The sequence below is a fragment of the Vidua chalybeata genome, chromosome 3 (assembly GCF_026979565.1).
Source record: "Vidua chalybeata isolate OUT-0048 chromosome 3, bVidCha1 merged haplotype, whole genome shotgun sequence".
Lineage (NCBI taxonomy): Eukaryota > Metazoa > Chordata > Aves > Passeriformes > Viduidae > Vidua > Vidua chalybeata.
In genome coordinates this window covers 36,192,542-36,211,784 of record NC_071532.1, presented here as the reverse complement: position 1 = coordinate 36,211,784, position 19,243 = coordinate 36,192,542, and the positions used below count along the sequence as shown (strand labels likewise).

Here is a 19,243-nt window from a genome sequence, read left to right as displayed (position 1 = left end):
GGGAACACCTGCTGTACCACCCCTCCGACCCTGCCGGTAACACTCGTAAAGAGGAAACTTCGGGAGGGAGCCGGAGACCACCCCCGAAGCCAAACACTCAGCACCAGCTTCCCAACCTCGCCAAGCCGAGCCAGGCTCCTCCAGGCGCCGCTTCCCTCACAGCTTCGGGAGAATCGGTGCCCGAAAAGCACCTGCACCGCGTACCGAGGCCAGGCACAGGGAGGGGGAGGCAGGATCGCTCCGAGCCGCCTTTGCTGCTGCTGCCGGTTAAAAGGGACCCAGTCCAGGCCCGGCTGCCCCGGAGCGGCTCCCGGGCAGCTCCTCAGCCCGGCCAGGCCCCGCCGCGGCTACCGAGGATGAGGATCCCGAGGGAAAGGAGGGATGGAGCGGGGACACGGCGGCGGCCCGCCCGCCCCAGGCCGCGGGGAAGGAAGGGGGAAGGAAGCGCCGAGCAGGGCATGGAGGGAGCTCCTCCATGGCAGGGGAGAGAGGGAACCCCGCGCCCGGGAGGCCCGAGGCGGGCGGGGAGAGGCGAGGAAAGAGGTGAAGCGGGGCTGTAACCCGGTGCAGAGGAGGGTCCGCGGGGTCCCGGCCCGGGGGGAGGGAAGCGGGGGAGGGCGGCCGCACTTACTCTCATTTAACACCTCCAGCAGCTCGGCGCAGCTCTCACACATTGTTCATTAACAGCAGCAGCCGCCGCCGCCGCCTCCTCCCGACCATTGATTGATCCGCTCGGTGCTGCTGATTGATGATTGATGGGGGCCGGGGCGGGGGTCACTAGGGGGGAGGGGAAGGAGGGGGTGGGAAGGAATGGGAGAGAAGGGGGGGGAGGGGGGGGAGGAAGAGGCAGGGGCCGGTCTTCTGGGATCCGGGGCGGCTGATCAATGCAAATGAGCCTGTGGCGACGGCGGCGGCGGCAGCGGCGGGGAGGAGGAGGAGGAGGAGGAGGAGGAGAAGCCGAGTCACTCACTGGCTCCCAGGGACACCACGCGCCGCCATTTTGCTGAGGGGGAAGGAGGAGGCGACGGGAGCGAAGGGGGAGACAGGGCGCTCGGGCGCCGCTCGGCAGTTTCCGACCAGGCAGGAGGAGGCGAAGGTGGCCGAGTCCCTCCTCCTCCCTTTTCCCTCTCGCCCCGCCTTCCCACCGTGTTTCCGAGCGGCGGGATGGCGAGCGGGGAGGAGAAGGCAAGGGGGCGGGAGGGTAAAATGGCGGCGGTGGCGGTTGGGCGCGCGCCCGGGGAAGGGCGGGAAGCGCCTCTCCCTGCCCTCTCCCCGCCTCCCGCGGCCGGGAATCTCCGCCAGGAACGCGCGCACGCCGCCACTCTGACAGCGGCGGGGGAGCGGCTTCTCCTGCCCGCCCCTTCCCTCGGTGCCTGGAGCCGCGTTCGCCGGGCTGCCTCGGGGACCTCCCGCCTGAAGAGAGCGCTTAGCACGCTAAGCCGAACTCCTTGGCGAGGAAGCTCCCAGCTTCCAGGCGCGTTTCCAGGTCTTTTGGGTGGTTTCTTGGCGTTTTCCGTCGTCGGCGCGCGGGACGGAAAAGCCGCCGCCATCTCCTTCCCGCCCAGCGTGGCTGAGGGGAGCGGGGGCACCTGTGGGCGCCGCCGACCCGGACCCTGAGAACGGGCGTTTGGAACGCTACGGTAGCATTTTCTACTAATAACTAATTTATTTTTACTTCGTAATTTTCCGACCTGACTTGCTGGGGGTGATTTTTTTTGGTTGTTTGGGTTGTTTTTTTTTTTTTTTGCCCTCCTTCTTGCCCCGTGATTTATTCTATACAATCAGTAATGGTATCTGTGACTGGCTGGAAATAACCTTTTCTAAATAAAAGACACAGTCAAAATGAACGAAAAACTTTAATTGAAGATACGTAATTTATGCTGTTACAACTACCGGTTAGTTCACTCTGCCTTGGGAACGTTTTGAACGAGGTTTCAAACCTGTGCATGACAAATTTTCAAACATCTGTTTTCCATAAAAAAAAAGCCCAACCTTTTTTTTTTTTTTTTTTTTTTTTTTTGCCATCTCTCAATCCTGCTCCGTCTCCCAGGTACATGTAACTGGAATATGGATCACATGATAGATCTTGGCTGGTTTTCCTCCCCAAAGCAGGCACTTCCCGAGTATGAAGAGCTATTTTTTATTTCTGTAGTACCACCCAGTGGTGAGTCCATGTGTTACTCTGAACGCTTCGAGTTTACCGACCTCTATACAGGATTAAAACCCCAAATCTATTAATAGCCGCAATGCAGATGCAATATAGTTTAGCAGAAAGTCAAATAGAATCACCAAATGAGGGGGGGAAAAAAAACCCGTTGTTTTGAATTCCTCAGTGGCTGTCACGTATTTCTTCCACTTGAAATAAATCTGCTGGCATTGTGGAGATGCAGTTCTGGGGTTTTTTTTTAATTCCATGTGTATATTGATCCAGGCTGATAACACCGTGGTGGTTGTGCGTGTAGCGTCCCACTCCAGGCCACAGAACGCTCAACTCCAAACAATCCTCGAGGCATCACTTTGTTAAACTAAGATAAAAAATCCCACTGTTGTTCAAAAGTAACAGATAATTAACCGTAAACAACAGGTAGGCAACAACTACAGTGCAAGTCAGGAATATACTAGAATGATGTTTCCCCCAGAGTTCATGTCACTGCTTGGTTTTGAAATACTTTCCAAGTCAGGCTTATCAACAATGATAGCTATTCCTAAATATTCCTTGCTGAAATTTCCTTTTACTATTTTAAACTAATACAGAAAATTAACTTGAGAGTTTACAGGAGACAAAGATTCCTTGTCTGTCACTTTAATTCACATAACATGTTAAAGTAAATGTATTTCAAATAGGAATAACAAGGGGTAATAATGCAAGAGAGAGGTTGAAGACCGAGTAAAAACCTAAAAACTTCCCTGGAACTTTGTGCTGATCTTTCTCCTTAGATTTAATTTATAGATATTTTAATTCCTGACAGTGTCTTTTCTAAATTATGTATTTTCTATAGATAGAAATCTGACCAGCACGAGCTAGTTAGCTATTAAACTGGTTATGTCACTAAACCTCCATAATAATAACTACTGTTTAATAGCTAACTGGTTTAGTTATTAAAATGACACAGATGTACTGGACCCTGTAAGGCCTTTTTTGGTTGATTCATCTCTTCAAGCTAGCCTGAGAATTCATAATGGAAGAATAAAAGAAGTCCACAATATTGCAATTATATTCTGCTCCTGCCTGAATTAATGTAGTGAACACCTTTCTCTTCTACAGCACTGATTTCAAAGCTTGAGGTCCATCAAAAGGTAGATCAGAGGATTTTATGTTGTGCATCTACATGTGAGTGTTCACTTGATGTTGTGCTGCCTAACCTTCCGTGTGTCCAGGATTATTTGTGTTACTGTAGAATACCTCACTCTACAATCTGCATCATCTCATTTGAATTTGCACTTTTCAATCTGCTCTTTCTTCCTCAAGCAGGCTCTGCAGTAACTTTTCCAGCAGACTCAAAATGAACTGCCAGAACATCTTCAGAGATGGTTCTCCTGAGCAATCAGCTGTCTGATCTGAGTGCAGCCCCATGCAAACACCAGCGTCAGCAGAAGGGACCTTCTGGAGCGTGGTGTCACATGCCAAGCTCAAGGAGTACAGCAGAAGAGTATGGGTGACCTTGAGTCACTTGCTTTTGAGCAGACCAGAATATTGAAAGCTTGATTCCTTTTACTGCACACTTTTCACTTTTTTTTTTTCTTAAACTAGAAACTAAATTGAATTCTTTTAAATTAAATGTTAGCTTCCAAGCTGAAGACAAGACCTGTCAGTGGCCTGGTTACAGAGATCATCAGCTTCCTGCTCTTGCATGCTTTGTTTTTCCTCTTAACCTTTATTCTCTCTGTGTGCCATGCCAGCAAGGTTGTTTTATCCCCAGGAGGCCTCTTCCCCTCCCCTGGCTGCAGTGCTCCTCATCTGGGAATATTTGCTCTGGTAAAGTGCCAGCACAATTCTTCTAGAGGAGTAATTTAGATAAATGCAAGTCTTGGGCAAAACTAAAATTCTTAATCCAAGTTTGGGACTGGATTAAGAGCAAGAACATGAATTTTCAAAATTCACGTCCCAACACTGAGCTAGTAGTTTAACTGGAGTCCTGACCTCATGTCTGGAATGCTGTTGGAAACCACTGGAAGCCACAAGCAACAGAGTCAGTTTTAAGTTTACCCACATTTAAATTTTAGCACTTGACTTTCACTGCTCTTTTAGCATTTTAAATTTTTTAACAGGGTCCATGTCTAACTAGGCTTTGGTGTCACAGCACCCTGAGAAGACAAATCCAAACTGATTTACCCCAAATACAGAATACTCAAAATTTGGCCACAAATATGTAAGTTCAAACAAGGAATTTCTGAGCATGAGAGACTGCCACTAGAAACTGAACCACTACCAAAGTGGTCCAGGCAGCTTCTCTTGTACATTTGTACCTCCTTCAGACTTTCTAGTGGTGAAGCGCACATTTGCAGTGTTCCTTTGGAGAACTTTTCCTGTCTGGTTAGCAATGTCCCTGTTAAAATAACCAGCAGTGGGGTGGGAAGTGGGCTGGAGCCTGCTCTCCAACACAGGAGGGAAAATTTTAACTCCTCTCCCCACTCCAGTTGTTAAATTGGCCCATTCTTCCTGATAATCATTGCTGAAATCACAAGATCCACAAAAGACTGCAGACTTCAAGGCTCAGGAAAAGCTGAGAATATTGAAAAGGATTTAAGATTTCAAGGGTGTTCACAACCAAAAAAACAGGCCCCCCAAAAATACTGATGTGAGACTGGGAAGTGATTACCCAAGAAATCACCCAGAAAAAAGTGCTGGGCGACTTATTTACAAAATAAAAATCGGAGTGTCTCATTTTGTTCCATACTTCTACCTCCAAAATACTCCTTCCTCCTCAATCCCATCTTTCCCTGTACAGACTTAAAACACAAAAAGAAGTGCTCACGGGTTTGTAGGTGTAAAATCTGTGACTTTGAGGTAGCTGAGGTGCATTGTACGTGGGATAATGACACAAAAAATTATGCCCCAGTGGGAATGGCCAAGGGAACCCTGCTGACGGGGACAGCCTTGGACAATGAAGTGAGGATGCCCTGAAGCTAAAAGCCTAAACATCAATTCAGGATTGAAGTGCAGAGGAGCATTCCTGATGGGCAGGTGGACAGGATTTTTCTTGTAGTGATGGTTTTTAAAGAGCTATCTCCAACATTCCAGTTTTGCTCCATTAACACCTGGAGACAAACCTAGCAAGGGGGAGAAGGGGGTGTAGCCACACCTTCCAGCACCCCTGGAGGCTGGGATCAGAAATTATAATTTACCCAGTGATCAATGGACTCTGGGACAGTCTGGTCCCTCACCACAGCACCAAGGCAAATTCCTCACCTCAGACAGTCTCCGCATTTTAATGCATCATTTTCAACATCTTTTCCTCTTTCTTTTTTTCTCCTTTAAGCTGAAAGTTTTGTTGCCTTTCCAGTGCTAAAAACTATCAGCAGTAACTCTTAAAGCTTCCTAGAGAGATGAGCATTTCTAAAGCTTTTTTTTGCATAAATATTAGCTTTATTGGAAAATAGTTCACTTAAACCAATCAGATTAACACACACCAAATTATTCTAGTTTAAAAAAAAACAAAACCAACTAAGCTAAAATGCTTTGGAAGATCATCTGCTTCAGTTACAGTAACAAACACATCATGGCAGCCTGAAACAAGTACTTGGGGTGTCTTCATCAGCTGACAATCCATGTAAACACAGAAAACACCCTGAAATGTTTGTATTTATCAATGTACCTGGAGTACACAGAACTGTTTTGTTTTTCTTTTTTTTTTTTTTTAGTAATATCTGTATAGAAATATGCACAAAACATTGGTTTACATATAATTACAAGTTACGGAGATGTTTATATGATGGTTCATGCTTTTTATCCATATATTTTGATTTACAGTGTGTGCATTAGAACTAGAACTTTCTTAGATGTACATTGTCTTCTTTTTTTTTTCCCACATTCAGGATAACTGCACTAGAAATATGCACACACACAAGTCAAATCTTTAATGGTATCCAGAACTCCACAGAAGCTGCATTTTTATAACGGCTGCAGAGATCAGGGAAAGGCACCAATTATCTTAAGAGAACAAGACAAGACCACAGTTAAATTTTTAGATCTAAAAGGGAAGCAAAACCTAAGATTAGAGAACTCTTAAGGTATCAAAATAACCAAACAACTCTTCTTTGAATCAACATAAAAATACATTTTGGGTTTGTTGTTTGCGAGTTTAGGTCACATTTAAATCTTCAGTGAACAACCAGACCATGAGCCTCAGCCTAACTCCAACCTTGAAGGAAGGAAGAAGCATAAATACGAATGTATGTATTTTTGTTCAGAATGCAGAGTCAGAACCAATTCAGCGTTCAGCTCTGTGACTCACGGGATGTGCTCTCCCATCATGGGGTTTATTTTCATTTTAATAACCTTCTCTTACTTCTCTGCACAGCTTTGGTATGCTGTGGCTCTGCTGCTGCGACTCAGCCTGCTCACAAGCTATTTCATGTCCTTTCCAGACTTGTCCTTCAACAGGACTTCAACTGCCGCACTTTAAAGTGCCCAATAAAGGCAATATTGCCTTGAGGGTGGAGCAGAAGGCTCCACACTGATGGGAAGACATGAAAAAGCTGGAACTGGGAGCTTTAATGAGAGTAAGAAATGGGTTTTGTAACTCTGGCAGTATTTTGGGAGGCTGTACGCAGTCCCAGCCATGGGAGCTTGAGGAGGTCTCCAAGCAGTGCCAGCTCAGTGCTACTGCCCATGGCCCTTCCCGTGGGAATGGCTGAGCTCTGCCAGGGCTGAACACGCGAAAGGAACGGGAGATACTCCCAGACACGGAAGGGCCGAGAGTCCAGCCTGGATACATCCCAGGCACAGCTACATCCTACAGGAACACAGCTAACTCATGCACTTCTACTCCAAAGGAACACACAGCACAAAGCTAACAACTACAGAACCCCAAGGGGCACACAAGAGCTCCACACCTGCCTGGCTCCTGTGCCAGCTCTCTGACAATGGCTACACTTCATCCCAGTAACAGCCTGGAGACGACACCAAGTACATGGAGAAACTTTGGGAGAGCTTGACACCAACTGTTAGAGAACAGAGACAAGACACAACAGAGATGGGGAAGCCAAGACTCTACTCAACCTTAGTGTTCATACTGCTTCATATATCTGTGAAAATCATTTAACTACAAAACTTTAGGTAGAAAAATAACCGTAGATCTTGTCTACTCGTGTTATTAACATGGACTATTATAACCTGTTTAGTCAAGATACAGTGCAATACCTCTTTGAAATAAATTGCAAAGAGTCCAGAGAGAGAAAGAGCAAGAGTACCTCATTACTGGCATTTTATAGTAACATGGTATGGAGTAGTTATCCACGGAGGTAAGTAAGAACAGCTACTGTACTTCCAAATGGAACCCAACTTAGTTTGTGGTATCTTCAAGCACAACCAAAGTCCTTGAGATGAGGCAAGCCAGAAGCAACAGTTATCTAGACCTCAAGGAACTTTTCCTACGCCTTCAAATACAAATCTTAAATATGACCACAGCATTTTCATCCAATAAAAGAATAAGCCAAAGAAAGAAAAATAAATGTAAACCAAGTTTATTTTGCTCTTAAGTAGTGTTCTTTAAGCACTACAGCATGGTAAACAATGTAAATTAGTATAAGTCATCTCAAAAGCCATTTTTTTTTATTTTATGAGTTGTTAAAAAGATGCAGCCTATTCTAACAGGATAAATATTTTAACCATTTCACTTCGAGTTAATGAAGGCTCACAAATGAGCAACACTCCTCATTGAGGAAAACAAAAAGCTGTTGTCGACAAAGCGACAGCACACACACAAAAACAAAAGAACTGTGTAAAAATAACTAACTGTACTGTGTTCCCATACTCTTTAGAAGTTGCTTTACAATGGGATGATATGCACATGATCTTGCTGCAAACTTGCCATACAACTTGCAAATACACGTAGCCTATAGCCTTACCACTCAGTCCAGAAAGCTGCTAACTGATCAGAACAAACGCAGCACTAGAATCCTCTGCTTAACAATTCATTCAGTCTGCTTTACTCTTTACCTTTCCTCCTAGACTGCAGGACAGACTAGAAAGAAAATTACTCCGAATTAAAAATCAATACTCTTACAGGAAATTGTATTATTTTGCAATATAGTCTTTTACAAGTTACGCTTTGCCTATTTTCCCCTTAGCCACAAAATGGGCATGAAGTAATTACTTTGAAAATGCCTTAGTTTTCAACTTCATGCAAATCTAAATAAAGATGACCGAACAAAAGCTTAAACAATGGAAGGATATTTCACAGAAAATTTCTTATACAAAAAACACATAAGAAAAAGGGCCACTAGGTGACATTTTAATTTACAAATTGGCATCATTTTGGTCAACAAATATCCAAGTGCTGTTTTCTTCTATCACAACAAAGTAGCTGTACAGAAAGAAAACTGCAAAACTTGTTTTATTTTTGTTTTAATCGCACATCTCCTCAGGAATTTCATGTGGATTAAGGATGCCAGGTACAGACATCTGAAGTTTATGCTTCTCCTCTTGAGCCTGCCGAAGGGCTGTTTCTCTCTCCTCCAAGAATAAGTCTGATGTGTCTTCACCTGCAAATTCCTGGGATAATTCACACAAAAAACATCAGTTTATTGTCAAATGCTTAAGGCAGAGTAATAGCTTCCAAAATTATACAGGAAACATCTTCCCTTCCTGTTCCCTGACAGGCTACTTGCATGGTTTTCTGTTCCTACGGTCACAACTAATACAAAGCAATATTTAAAGATGTTCACCATGTGTTACAGAATGGGATGCCAAACCCAGCATCTGGAGTCTATCACCATTAAAGCAGAATCATTACAATTCTGAAATACCTGAAAATTAGTCTCAAAACTAATTAACAAACTATTTCCTACAATCTTATAATTCCAGCATCTTTTGAAAAAAAAAAATGCATAGCATTAGTGTAGTGAATTTCAAAACTCGTGCCAATTCCAAGCAGAATGAAAAAATATGGTTAAAACCACTTATTTCTCACTAGATTTAGTTCTGCAGTTGTTTCAATTTCACACTTATTTCCCATTAGATTTAGTTTTGCAGTTGTCCTAAGACATAAGGATTGTCTGCATAATGTAGAACACAAGCAATGATGTTCAAACCCAATTTATGAAGTGAAATCCCAGCGAAACAGGTTCCATGAACACTACTCACACTCAAGCCATTGAACAGAGTTCTCACTGCATTTTAAAAAGATGCAAAATAACTTCTATTTCTCAAACAAGCACTGACTCCAAACTGTCCAAAAGCTTTCTGACAATATCCTGCTGAAAATTATTTTTAATTTCTTGAGAACAGCATGCCCAACACACCTTGATTTGGACCAGGAAATCCCTTAGGTGTTCCTTGAAGGCAGGAATATCCTGGTTTAAACTGAAGAGTCCTGTTACGAACAGCTTAACCTGGGCACTAACAGCAAACACATCAGTTAGAATTCCAAGAAGCAAGAACCCACCGAGAAGCATTAATGAATCATGGCAGACTTACTCTTGCAGGTGAGGAAATGCAGATTTGAGGAGATTAGCCACATACTCCTGAATAAACATTTGGTTGTTCACTGGATTTCCAGGGTTTAAAGGAGTACTTATCTTTCCCTCTTCTACCAAGTTGAACATGTATGCAAGGATTGACGCATGCATTGTCAAACCTGCGTAGATCAAAGGCAGACACAGGCAGCTGTTATTCAGAACATCCTGTTCTGTGTGACATTATTTTGATGTTCAGAGGGGTGCTTTACAGCACCTGCCTCACACTCAGGCACACCCTCACCTGCAGTGTGCGAGGTGTCTGTGACCACAGAGAAGATGTGCTGGAGGATATCGCAGAAATACGTCTGATAGAAGCTCTGGGCAGCTGTCTCCTCCTGTGCAACGTTCTGCAGTAGAGTGTAAAGGATCTGAAGTCCTGCAAAACAGGCATTGAAAAAGTGACCTAGAGAACAGTATTCCAGCAGCTGGGAGATTCTGGCCTTTTCCAAAAACAGGAATATCCCAAGAAATCCTGATGGGCAGCAGGATGCTCAGCATGGCACATGTGATGGCTTTGTGAGGCACTGCCTCCCAGACATGGCACACCCCCCTTCAGCTTCATTATACTATCATTAGCATATCATTAGCATAAAGAGCTAATCACACTATTTAATGAGTAAAACCCTCTACCCAGACACATGTTGGCTATTTAAATAAGGAAAGATGTTTTAATGTTTAGATTTAAACAGAAACTTTAATTTCTTTACTTGGTGAAATGCAACTGAAAACATCCTTTTTCCCCATCCCTAAATGGCTAAAAGAATCACTGGTTCCACAATTTTTTGTGGCACCGTTTTAAAGCTGCTGCATCTGTTCGACCATTTCAGAAGAGTGCTAATGCTCAGGTGGCAAAGAAAGCACGAAGAAACTGTAACAGTGCTCTCTTCCAGCTACAACAATGAGTCAACAACCAAACAGCCCATCCATGGGTCCCTGGCTAACACCTTGGAGCTGAGACAGAGGAATTCTATACTTCTGCAAATGAAGAATCATGTGTACAATATGCTAACTTTGATTAAAAAAAAAGGAAGTAAAAGAACAGCATTCTACCAGAAAATCTCTGACCTGTATTAAACACTTCCATTTACCTGTATCTGCAACATTTCTCATTGTGTGTTTGAAAGCCCAAATAATAGAATCCAGGACAAGTTTGAACTGTGCAGGTGGAATGGCCAGGAAGGCTGGGAAGCAGTGAGAATTTACAGCTTGAAGTAGCAAGAAGAAGTTTGTTCTATGTTCAGGATATTCTTCAAAATCCTAGAAGGGAAAAGGGGAAAAAGCCAAGTCTCCTTAAGTTCTGTCATGGCATCTTCCATTAAACAAAGCAAATCAGTACATACTGCACACTTAGTGAGGAAATACTTGACTGAGCAGTAATGGTGTTCTTACACTTTAAATATTCATCAGTTTTAGCAGTTTGTCCTACACTGACATTTGACTTCTGCCTGCAGAAGTGCAGCACTCCAAGGCCCCAGAAAAAGTACTAATGGCTTAAATCAAGAGCTAACCAAAGACATTTAAAGCAATTTAAGATATCTAACTAGACAGTTCAACTATAAAACAAGTACATTCATTTGAGCAGAAATTTTGTCAAGAGCCACAAACATGCTCTGTGACTGGAAAAAAAACATAAATCCCAAGATCCCACACGTTGCAATGAGGTCCAGGGGGAGATGTCTTATCTCAGGTTTCAAAGAGAAATACCTTGTTGATCATGTTTAATGTGCACTCAAAAACAGCATCGAAGATCTGAGGTATTTCAGCAGTGATGTGTCCCCCCAGCTTGTTGACAATGATAGCCATGGTACTGAGCACCTCGGGCTCCCGAGCAGCTGGCACGTTCCGCTGGTAGTCGATGAGAACTGCATCCAACAACGGAGGAACAAAGTTTTCAGCTACCTGGTTGGAAGAGTTAAGCCAGGTTATAGCAGTGCAGCTACTGGGCAGAGTCTCCAGCACAGTTAGCAGCCAAGTTAGTTCCTCCTTCAGTAACAGGTGACACCTTTCCTGAGGAAGTTGAAGTTCCCATCCTCTGTCTCCATATTAAATCTCCTTGTCTCCCTTTAGGGTTACTCTCAGCTAAAATTAACTGAAGTATCTCAAGCATTGCTCAGGCTTACCTCTTTTAATTCCACTTCCTCCATTATATTTTATACACCTCCTGAAGGAAGTTCTTTTGACCAACAACTTAACACAAAGAAAGAGTTCTTCTCAATTCTGTCTGAGGAGTTATTTGTATAAAATGCATCCACTTACCATCTGCGGATCATTGGACCTGCTCACCCAGCCAGAAATTAATTTTAAAGTTTCCCTTTTTACAGTCCTCATACTTCTAATCAAGGGCTGCTTTGTTACCATTTCACCTGGAAAATTTTAAAGCTTCAGTTAATTATGTGAGGTGCCAAAAAAGCCCAAATTAAACAAAAAACCAAAAACAAATAAATAAAAAGCCAAAACAAAACATGAACTCCCCCCCAAAAAGCAGAAAAAAAAAAAAAAACAAAAAACCACCAAATTAACTTGATATTAACAAAACAGAATACTTGATTTTTATATCTGAATGGCAAAGACTGTTAAAGACTTCCTTTGTCTTTTATCTTTGCCAGTTGTAAAAACATTCTGAGGCAACTGCAATCACAGCAGTTGCTGCTCTAGGAGCTCACCAGGCCCACAGCCCCAGCAACTGCTTCCTCAACTTCACTGTGTCTGGCAATGATGAATTCTGGCCATTAGATCAGCTGAATGAAAGCTATTTACTTCTCTGCCAGTTCTATTCTGAATTCTGAGAAGCTACTTCAAGGTAAACCAGCTGTGCAGTTACCAAGTTGCATTTAACATTCCAGTTTCCAGGTACATCTTGTGCACTGGCCAGAAAACTGGGCACAGCACAGAATTCAGCAACTGACTCATTTCATCTTGTAATGGACTACTACAGAAGCACATTCTGCTGAGATGCCACAGGCCCTAAGTTAGCTGGTAAAAATAAGGGAGGTAATTGAGAATTCCTTCTGTGATTGCAAGCCTGGTTTACCACAACTTTCAGGCATCTTCACTCATTACATTTCTGCTAGACAGCCTTGTAGCAGCACATTCTCATCCTAAAACCCTGCTGACATTTTCTGAAGTAATGAACAAGATTCTATTTACAGACAAGACAGTCCTTTAATACTCAAAAGCAGAGCAAGGCAAAAGAACACAGGCTACACTGCATCTCAGCAAGATGCTTATCAATTTGAAGTGAGCATCCTTGGTGTTCTGCATTCTCCTAAACTTGATCATTTATAGATGTTTCTTCCTCCCTCTAAAGCTGGGAGTTCTTTATTTGAATACAACATCTGTTAACAAACAAAGATTTAAGTGAGCACTTTCAGTCCTTCTCCACTCTCCCAAACAGTAAAATTAACCTAACTGAGATGTACTCTGGAACCTAATGGCAGACACTGCTAAACCCCATTTTCAGAAGAACATGGAGTTTCTTACCATTAGCCTGAATAGCTGCAGAAATATTTTCACTTAGGCACTTGTACACATTCAGCATATCTAAATAAATTCTTCCAAGCTGAATCACAAAGGGGTGGCCAACTGCTTTACATGCTCGTACATTGGTTTTCAGAATGCTACCAAGCTGCTTAACTGTTTCAGGATCCTTTAGAATATCAACATTCTGTGAAAAAAATTAGAGTTCATCTTTATTAGCAAATACAACCACCCTTTGGCTTTCAATATAAAAGCCTAAGTTTAAATAATTTATTTTGTACGCTGCCTTAACAGATCACTCAAATTTATGGAATTCTCTGTCTCAGCCATCATATAATGAAGTCCAGCCTAACTCTGTGCAATTAGTGTGAAAAATACAACCAGGGGAGGGCAAACATTTAGCAGGGCTTTTGACCTGAACACAGAACACATTAAAATGGAAGAGCTCACCTTTGTTGCCTGCTGAATGATGCTGTCCCACACCTGGTTGGGCAGCAACATGTACTTTTCTATCAGATGCTCCTGCACAGTCTGGTCTGTCTGTGCCCCAATCATGTATCCGACTGCTTCATAAAACGTGTGCACCTGATGGGAACAGCAACACCACAAACACCGAAGTTAAAAAGGACTAAAGAAAAACTCAGTTTTACCAGACATGTTTGAATTGTGCACTGGCTTCCATCAATCCTGGAATTATCTTTTTCCATGTGCCAGATCCACTCTGCCTGAAGTTTCAGTACATTCAGTGTGTGGGTGCACACTGCTCTCATTTCATGAGCCATGCCCTTCCCAGACATATTTCCCCTTCCTTTTTTGGAAAGGACTGGATTTTGGATTTTCCCTTTTTGGATTGCTCCTTGCTCCCTCCTTCTCAAATATAAGAACTGTAGGTATATACTGTTAGAGTAGGATATTGCTCTTTCCATAGCAGAATCACCAAGTTACACACCATGTCCTCTTGAAGACATTCCAGAAATCAAAATTCCAACTAAGTGCACTTTAATTCTCCTTCCAAACATTCCAAATGACATCTCATCAATGTAACTTGATCATGGTATTCATACCCTGACACTGTGCCTGATAAAAACTGAAGAATATAATTCAGCCCTTGCAAAATCACCCACAACATTTCAACAGGAAGGAACTGTGCATTAATCTTTAGGAATTATCCACAACCCCAAATAGAACCTACCTGTTGTGGCTGAAGGTCACAGATGATTGTGTTAATATTGTTCAGGATTTCATCAATAAATGGCATGACCTCTCCCACCTGAACCTGGACAAAGTGTCGGCGGCATTTTTGTGCTATTTTTATGAAGGTATCACAAGCCATGTCCTGCACGCCATCATGGGTTTCTAAATGAAATTAAGGCAGTTACTGCTTTGTATTTTTTCCTCTCCATGTATAGGCTTTTTTTTTAATAATTAAATCAGCAAATTCAAAAAAAAGCAGATAATTACCATGCATAAATTCAAACAGCTTGTTGACTACTGTCTTCAAAAATTTCCAGTGAGCTCTCAAAAACCGTGGGTATTGACCTACTATATACATTATATTTGATGCAATAATGGCTTTATTGTCCTTTCCTCGCTTTTGTTCACAGAGTCCCAGGAGATCCTACAACACAACAGATTCTTAGTTTCCTCTTCAAGTTTGTCTAGTTCCATCAAAAGCATTGCAAGCATAACATCCTATTAACTAGCTATATTAAAGGTGCTTGCCCACAATCAAGCTCAAAATCCAAATGAAGAAATAAAAGCCCAAACAAGTGCATTAAGACTGGGGCGATGCAATCATTTAAGTTTCATCCAAATCCTGATCACTGTGTTTTAAACTAAGAAATCTCCATTTTAAATTATAACTAAGAATTCCTGCAGGGGGAGTTCAACAAGCCTTACAGTACTCAATACTGGTTGAGTAGCTGTTAGATAAAAATACAGACTCCACATCAAATAGAAGAAATTAAACTACATCTTCTGTATGACTAAAAATGAAATATTCTGTAAGCATCTTTATATGACTTGTTAAAGACCGTTACTCTTGTAAAAATATTATCCACGTATTAACCAAACTTCAAGTTTGATCAATGAATATGCAGATATAGCAAAAGAGCAAGGTGTTAGGCTAGTTACAGTCATGGATTACTTTGTCACTCTGTTGTATCTCATAAGCAATCCCTTTCCATATCTTCTGCATCCCCAAAGAATACATTTAATCATAAATTAAATTTTATCTGATGAAAAGGCGACTTGGATCAATGCATTGTTCATCGCTAACTTATTCATCACCCCTAAATTCAGGATGGAAGATTTCCCATTAATTTATTCTTATCCACCAAGGCAGCTTTCTAAGATCACAGAGCAGTATTTCTGCAAGCTTGGTTTCTTCAGCACAAACTGAAGTGTAACCAAGCTGTTAGTTCTGCCCCACCATACCTTAATTACTGTAACCAGGAATCTCTTTTCATCTTCTTCGTGCATGGCGCCACTGATGGAGCCGATAGCCCAGCACAGGGTGTTCAGATTCTTCCACGACCACTCCGTTCCATTCACTTGATTGTGAAGCTTTTCAGTCATAATTCGTTCCGTGTCTGCATAGTCCAGATGTGTGAGATAAACTGAAAGACATCAACATGGAACCTTTTAAAGCAGCAGCCTGAAGCTCAACTCCAAAAGCAGTTACATAAGAACCCACTGAAGCTCTCAGGTAAAAGTGTCCCATTTCCTTCCTGAAATCATGACATCATGAGGCAGAAATTTGTTCAAATTATTTTAAAGATGGACAATAAATTTTATTGAGAATTTAAGTTCTATGGAATCGCAGCAAAACATCACATGCAGGTGATCTGAAAAGTCTAAATCAATGCATGTCCTATGTGATACCAAGGCAAATTTTTATCAAAAGGCATCTGTAGGAAATATGGGAATGGCTGCCTATGGGGAACATTATACAGTGTGTAAGCTCACACATTTTCTTCAGCTCTGTATTTTATTGCTGGTTGCAATATGCCATGATTAAAGTGGAGCTGGTGCTCCTGAACAGGTCTAGGTGGAAGATTCAGGTATCACAACTCAGTCACTTGCATCAGCCCCTAATAGGATTATTGTCTCCAATATAAAACTCTAAATCCCAGCAAGTCAAGAGCAATTTATGGCCAAGTTTAGAAATAGATTTTTACTGTACCACAGAATACAGCTTCCACCACATTCTCCCCCTTTTTTTTTTCTCCAAGTGAATCTCACAGGTAATACAATAGAAGAAATACAAACCTGACCTACATTTTCATAGAAATAATCTTGTATCTGGCAAAACAAATTAGGCTCAGGACATATAGTAATTGTTTCACGAAACAAAAACGGTTTTCATATTCCACATGCAAATGTATTAAAACGATTAATTTAACACTGGCTATACCTACATCCCCAGCAGACAGGTGAGAATAAAAACACCCACTACACCCACATACACTTTGCATCTCACAAGCTTTCCAACACACACTTCCTAGTCCATCAACCTGATGCTCAACACTCATTCCCCATCTGCATTTGAGAAAATAAACTTAATATTGAATAACATCCCAAATATCTAACAACCCTACTCCCTTTGTTCCCTTCAAGTTACAATTTGGACTCTCAATATTGTTTCCTGCCTCAAAAAATTCATTATCACTGCAATACCTGAGGACAAAATTAAGCAGTGTACTTCTACTCCATCAGGTTCTAAAACACTACATGCCTCAAACAGGAAACTTCAGAGCAGCCACTGCCTCCTCCCTTTCCAGTATGTGTAGTACTCCTTGCCGATAACCATTTCACCCACACAATAATTCAGATGCTAAGATAACATACTGTAGCAACTCTGATGCAGCCAAACAAACCCACAGCACACAAACTGCAGCCAGTTCACTTACCCAACGTTTCTCTCATATTTTTATACAAGTTTATGGAATCAGTGTCCTTCATGAATTCCCGAACTACTTCCCCTTGATCATTCTCCACAACCAGGACTTCTTCAGGCTTGGCCATGCGGCTGACCATGAGCAATCGAACCTGGGGGAAGTTAAAACTCCATCAAACTGCACCACCAACACCCTCCCAGCTGCACAAGTATCTCCAGAGCACTCTGTCCAGGCAGCCTCAACCACAGACAGGTTATATCCACCTATCCAGACATGTCAGCTAACAAGCCATTGAAGATAGAGCCTGCTGACTTCTCTCCCTCCAATGAACAAGCAGAGTACTTAAAGAAACCCCAACCTATGCAGTATTTATACTACAATAGTAACTTCAAAATGCTTATGTCATATTAGGGATCTTTTAAGGACCACTTTTCCCAAACACATGGGTTTTCCTCCAACTCTAATACCCCAGCCTTTCTGTTTACAGAAACTGCTTAATACAGATTTATGTTAAAATTAAGTATCTTTAAAAAGCTGAAATATCGCATTAACTATCTTATTATATACTGGTGTCATCTTAAATATTTTCACATTGATTATACAACTAAGATTTGAATCAACTATAGACTAAGGTGAATTTTCTTACATCACTCCTTACATGAAGCAAAATCTCTAATTCACAAACAGAATCTGAATCTTCAGAGTGCCTTGAGCACAGATTACCTTGGACAAAACAGGCAAATAAAGCTGTCTCCTTGGAGGAACATCAAAGTGTTGGCTCCCTGAAAGCAGTGGCGAAGCAGATGTGGAGAATGGACTTTCCCTGTAGAGCTCAGCAGCTAAATGGTTCCAATATTCCAGACAAATCTTGAAAATTTCAGTTTCTTCAACTTCTGATACCAACAACATGTAATGAAGAGCCTGGAAAAGAGTGGTTTGAACACCCAATTAGTGAGTATATCTGCAGATCAAACCACGTTGATTCAAGTTCAGTTATCCAAATCCTGACAAAATGCCAAATGAATCTGAGAGTTTGGAACAAGAAGCATTAACATTGCAACGACATTACTTACAGGTCAGAGTTGTGACTGGCAGAACAACTCCTAAACAAGGACTCCCATCACTTATTGTTCTTTTCAGAGTGTGTTTGTATTCTTAAGTCTGAAATAGCCTAAAGACATCTTAGAAATGCTATCACCAAACCAGCCTGTTTGTAAATTATCAAACCCACAGCCTCTGGAGCTTCTGGCAAGGTATTTTCAGAACCTCAAAAAAGCCTCACCAGCTGGTGTCAGTGATTGATATTCTCAAGACTATTGCTGCTACTTTGTTCTGGACCCTTTGATCCTGGAATACTGCTCCTTTGCTTTCAGAGAAATAATCTACCAGAACATTTTCAACTTCTTTCCTGACAGAAGAGTCAGAGCAGGCTGAGCAGGGAAAGCCACTGATGTAATTCTGACAAGCTCAGATACCAACCAGAGAAATTAAAACTACACAGACAAACCTTTTTTGCCTAAGCTTATTATGCAGTCCCTGGTGAAAGATATAAAAGCAGTTGCCCATTAGTGAACAAACACAATGAAATTATAAAATCTGAAGATATTTTCATAGCTTAAACACTCCAACAACTTAAGCATTTTGAAAGGTAAAGACCTCATTCAGCATCTCCACCTACAGTGTCCAAAGAGGAACTCAGGACAGCCATATATTAATCTTTATCAATTTCTCTTGGTAATATCACTTAAAATAACTGATGTAGAGTCCTCTGCTAGTCTACAGAGATCCAGTGAATCCATGGAACTATTTCAGCTACTACATCCAAAGTGCAGGAATTAATAGGTTAGAATGACACACAGCATTTTAAAGTAAACCTGTACTTAGGTTCTATTACACCAGAGCTTACAAAAGTTTAATTTGCAACCATTTTAGGCAGGCATAAGAACTTTGTTAAACACTTCAAGACTGAAAGTCTTCAGAATGCAGTTCTGTAAATGTCTTTTTACACAGGTCTTCATAGTACAGCCTCAGTGTAAGCAGAAACTTGAGCCTTGAGCTGTGTGCCCCTGATTCTCAGTTATTTTAAAAGCTTACTACTCGCAAATTCAGGAATTATCTGGAACTGTTACCAGCTGCTCTACTGAAAACAAAAAAGTGATACTCCTCTGAGTCCAGCTTATAAATGA

General features: G+C 41.9%; 2 protein-coding genes and 1 long non-coding RNA gene across 13 annotated transcripts in view; 1 reads left to right on the top strand and 2 right to left on the bottom strand.

Annotated features, from left to right (window-relative positions):
• USP34 (ubiquitin specific peptidase 34) overlaps positions 1–1,063 on the bottom strand; it is a 114,020-nt gene extending 112,957 nt beyond the window's left edge. For all 9 annotated transcript variants that reach the window (XR_008429880.1, XR_008429881.1, XR_008429879.1 and 6 more), the window contains exon 1: positions 632–1,063. Coding sequence is in view for 1 of the 9 variants with exons in the window: in XM_053938060.1 (XP_053794035.1) it covers positions 632–674 (43 nt within the window). In the remaining 8 variants the exon portion in view is untranslated. The remainder of the gene's footprint in view (positions 1–631) is intronic.
• A 355-nt stretch (positions 1,064–1,418) lies between these two features.
• LOC128785467 (uncharacterized) lies at positions 1,419–4,885 on the top strand. The gene is made up of 2 exons (XR_008429888.1): positions 1,419–1,640; positions 3,473–4,885. It is a non-coding gene; the product is annotated as an uncharacterized LOC128785467 (long non-coding RNA).
• A 2,785-nt stretch (positions 4,886–7,670) lies between these two features.
• XPO1 (exportin 1) overlaps positions 7,671–19,243 on the bottom strand; it is a 34,325-nt gene continuing 22,752 nt past the window's right edge. For all 3 annotated transcript variants that reach the window (XM_053938062.1, XM_053938061.1, XM_053938063.1), the window contains 14 exons: positions 17,781–17,978; positions 17,070–17,208; positions 15,595–15,776; positions 14,620–14,776; positions 14,351–14,514; positions 13,609–13,743; positions 13,162–13,345; positions 11,938–12,044; positions 11,386–11,580; positions 10,770–10,938; positions 9,923–10,057; positions 9,641–9,800; positions 9,466–9,562; positions 7,671–8,716 (listed from right to left, as the gene is read on the bottom strand). In XM_053938062.1, the coding sequence (XP_053794037.1) occupies positions 8,570–8,716; positions 9,466–9,562; positions 9,641–9,800; positions 9,923–10,057; positions 10,770–10,938; positions 11,386–11,580; positions 11,938–12,044; positions 13,162–13,345; positions 13,609–13,743; positions 14,351–14,514; positions 14,620–14,776; positions 15,595–15,776; positions 17,070–17,208; positions 17,781–17,978 (2,169 nt within the window). In that variant the 3' untranslated portion in view covers positions 7,671–8,569. The remainder of the gene's footprint in view (positions 8,717–9,465; positions 9,563–9,640; positions 9,801–9,922; positions 10,058–10,769; positions 10,939–11,385; positions 11,581–11,937; positions 12,045–13,161; positions 13,346–13,608; positions 13,744–14,350; positions 14,515–14,619; positions 14,777–15,594; positions 15,777–17,069; positions 17,209–17,780; positions 17,979–19,243) is intronic.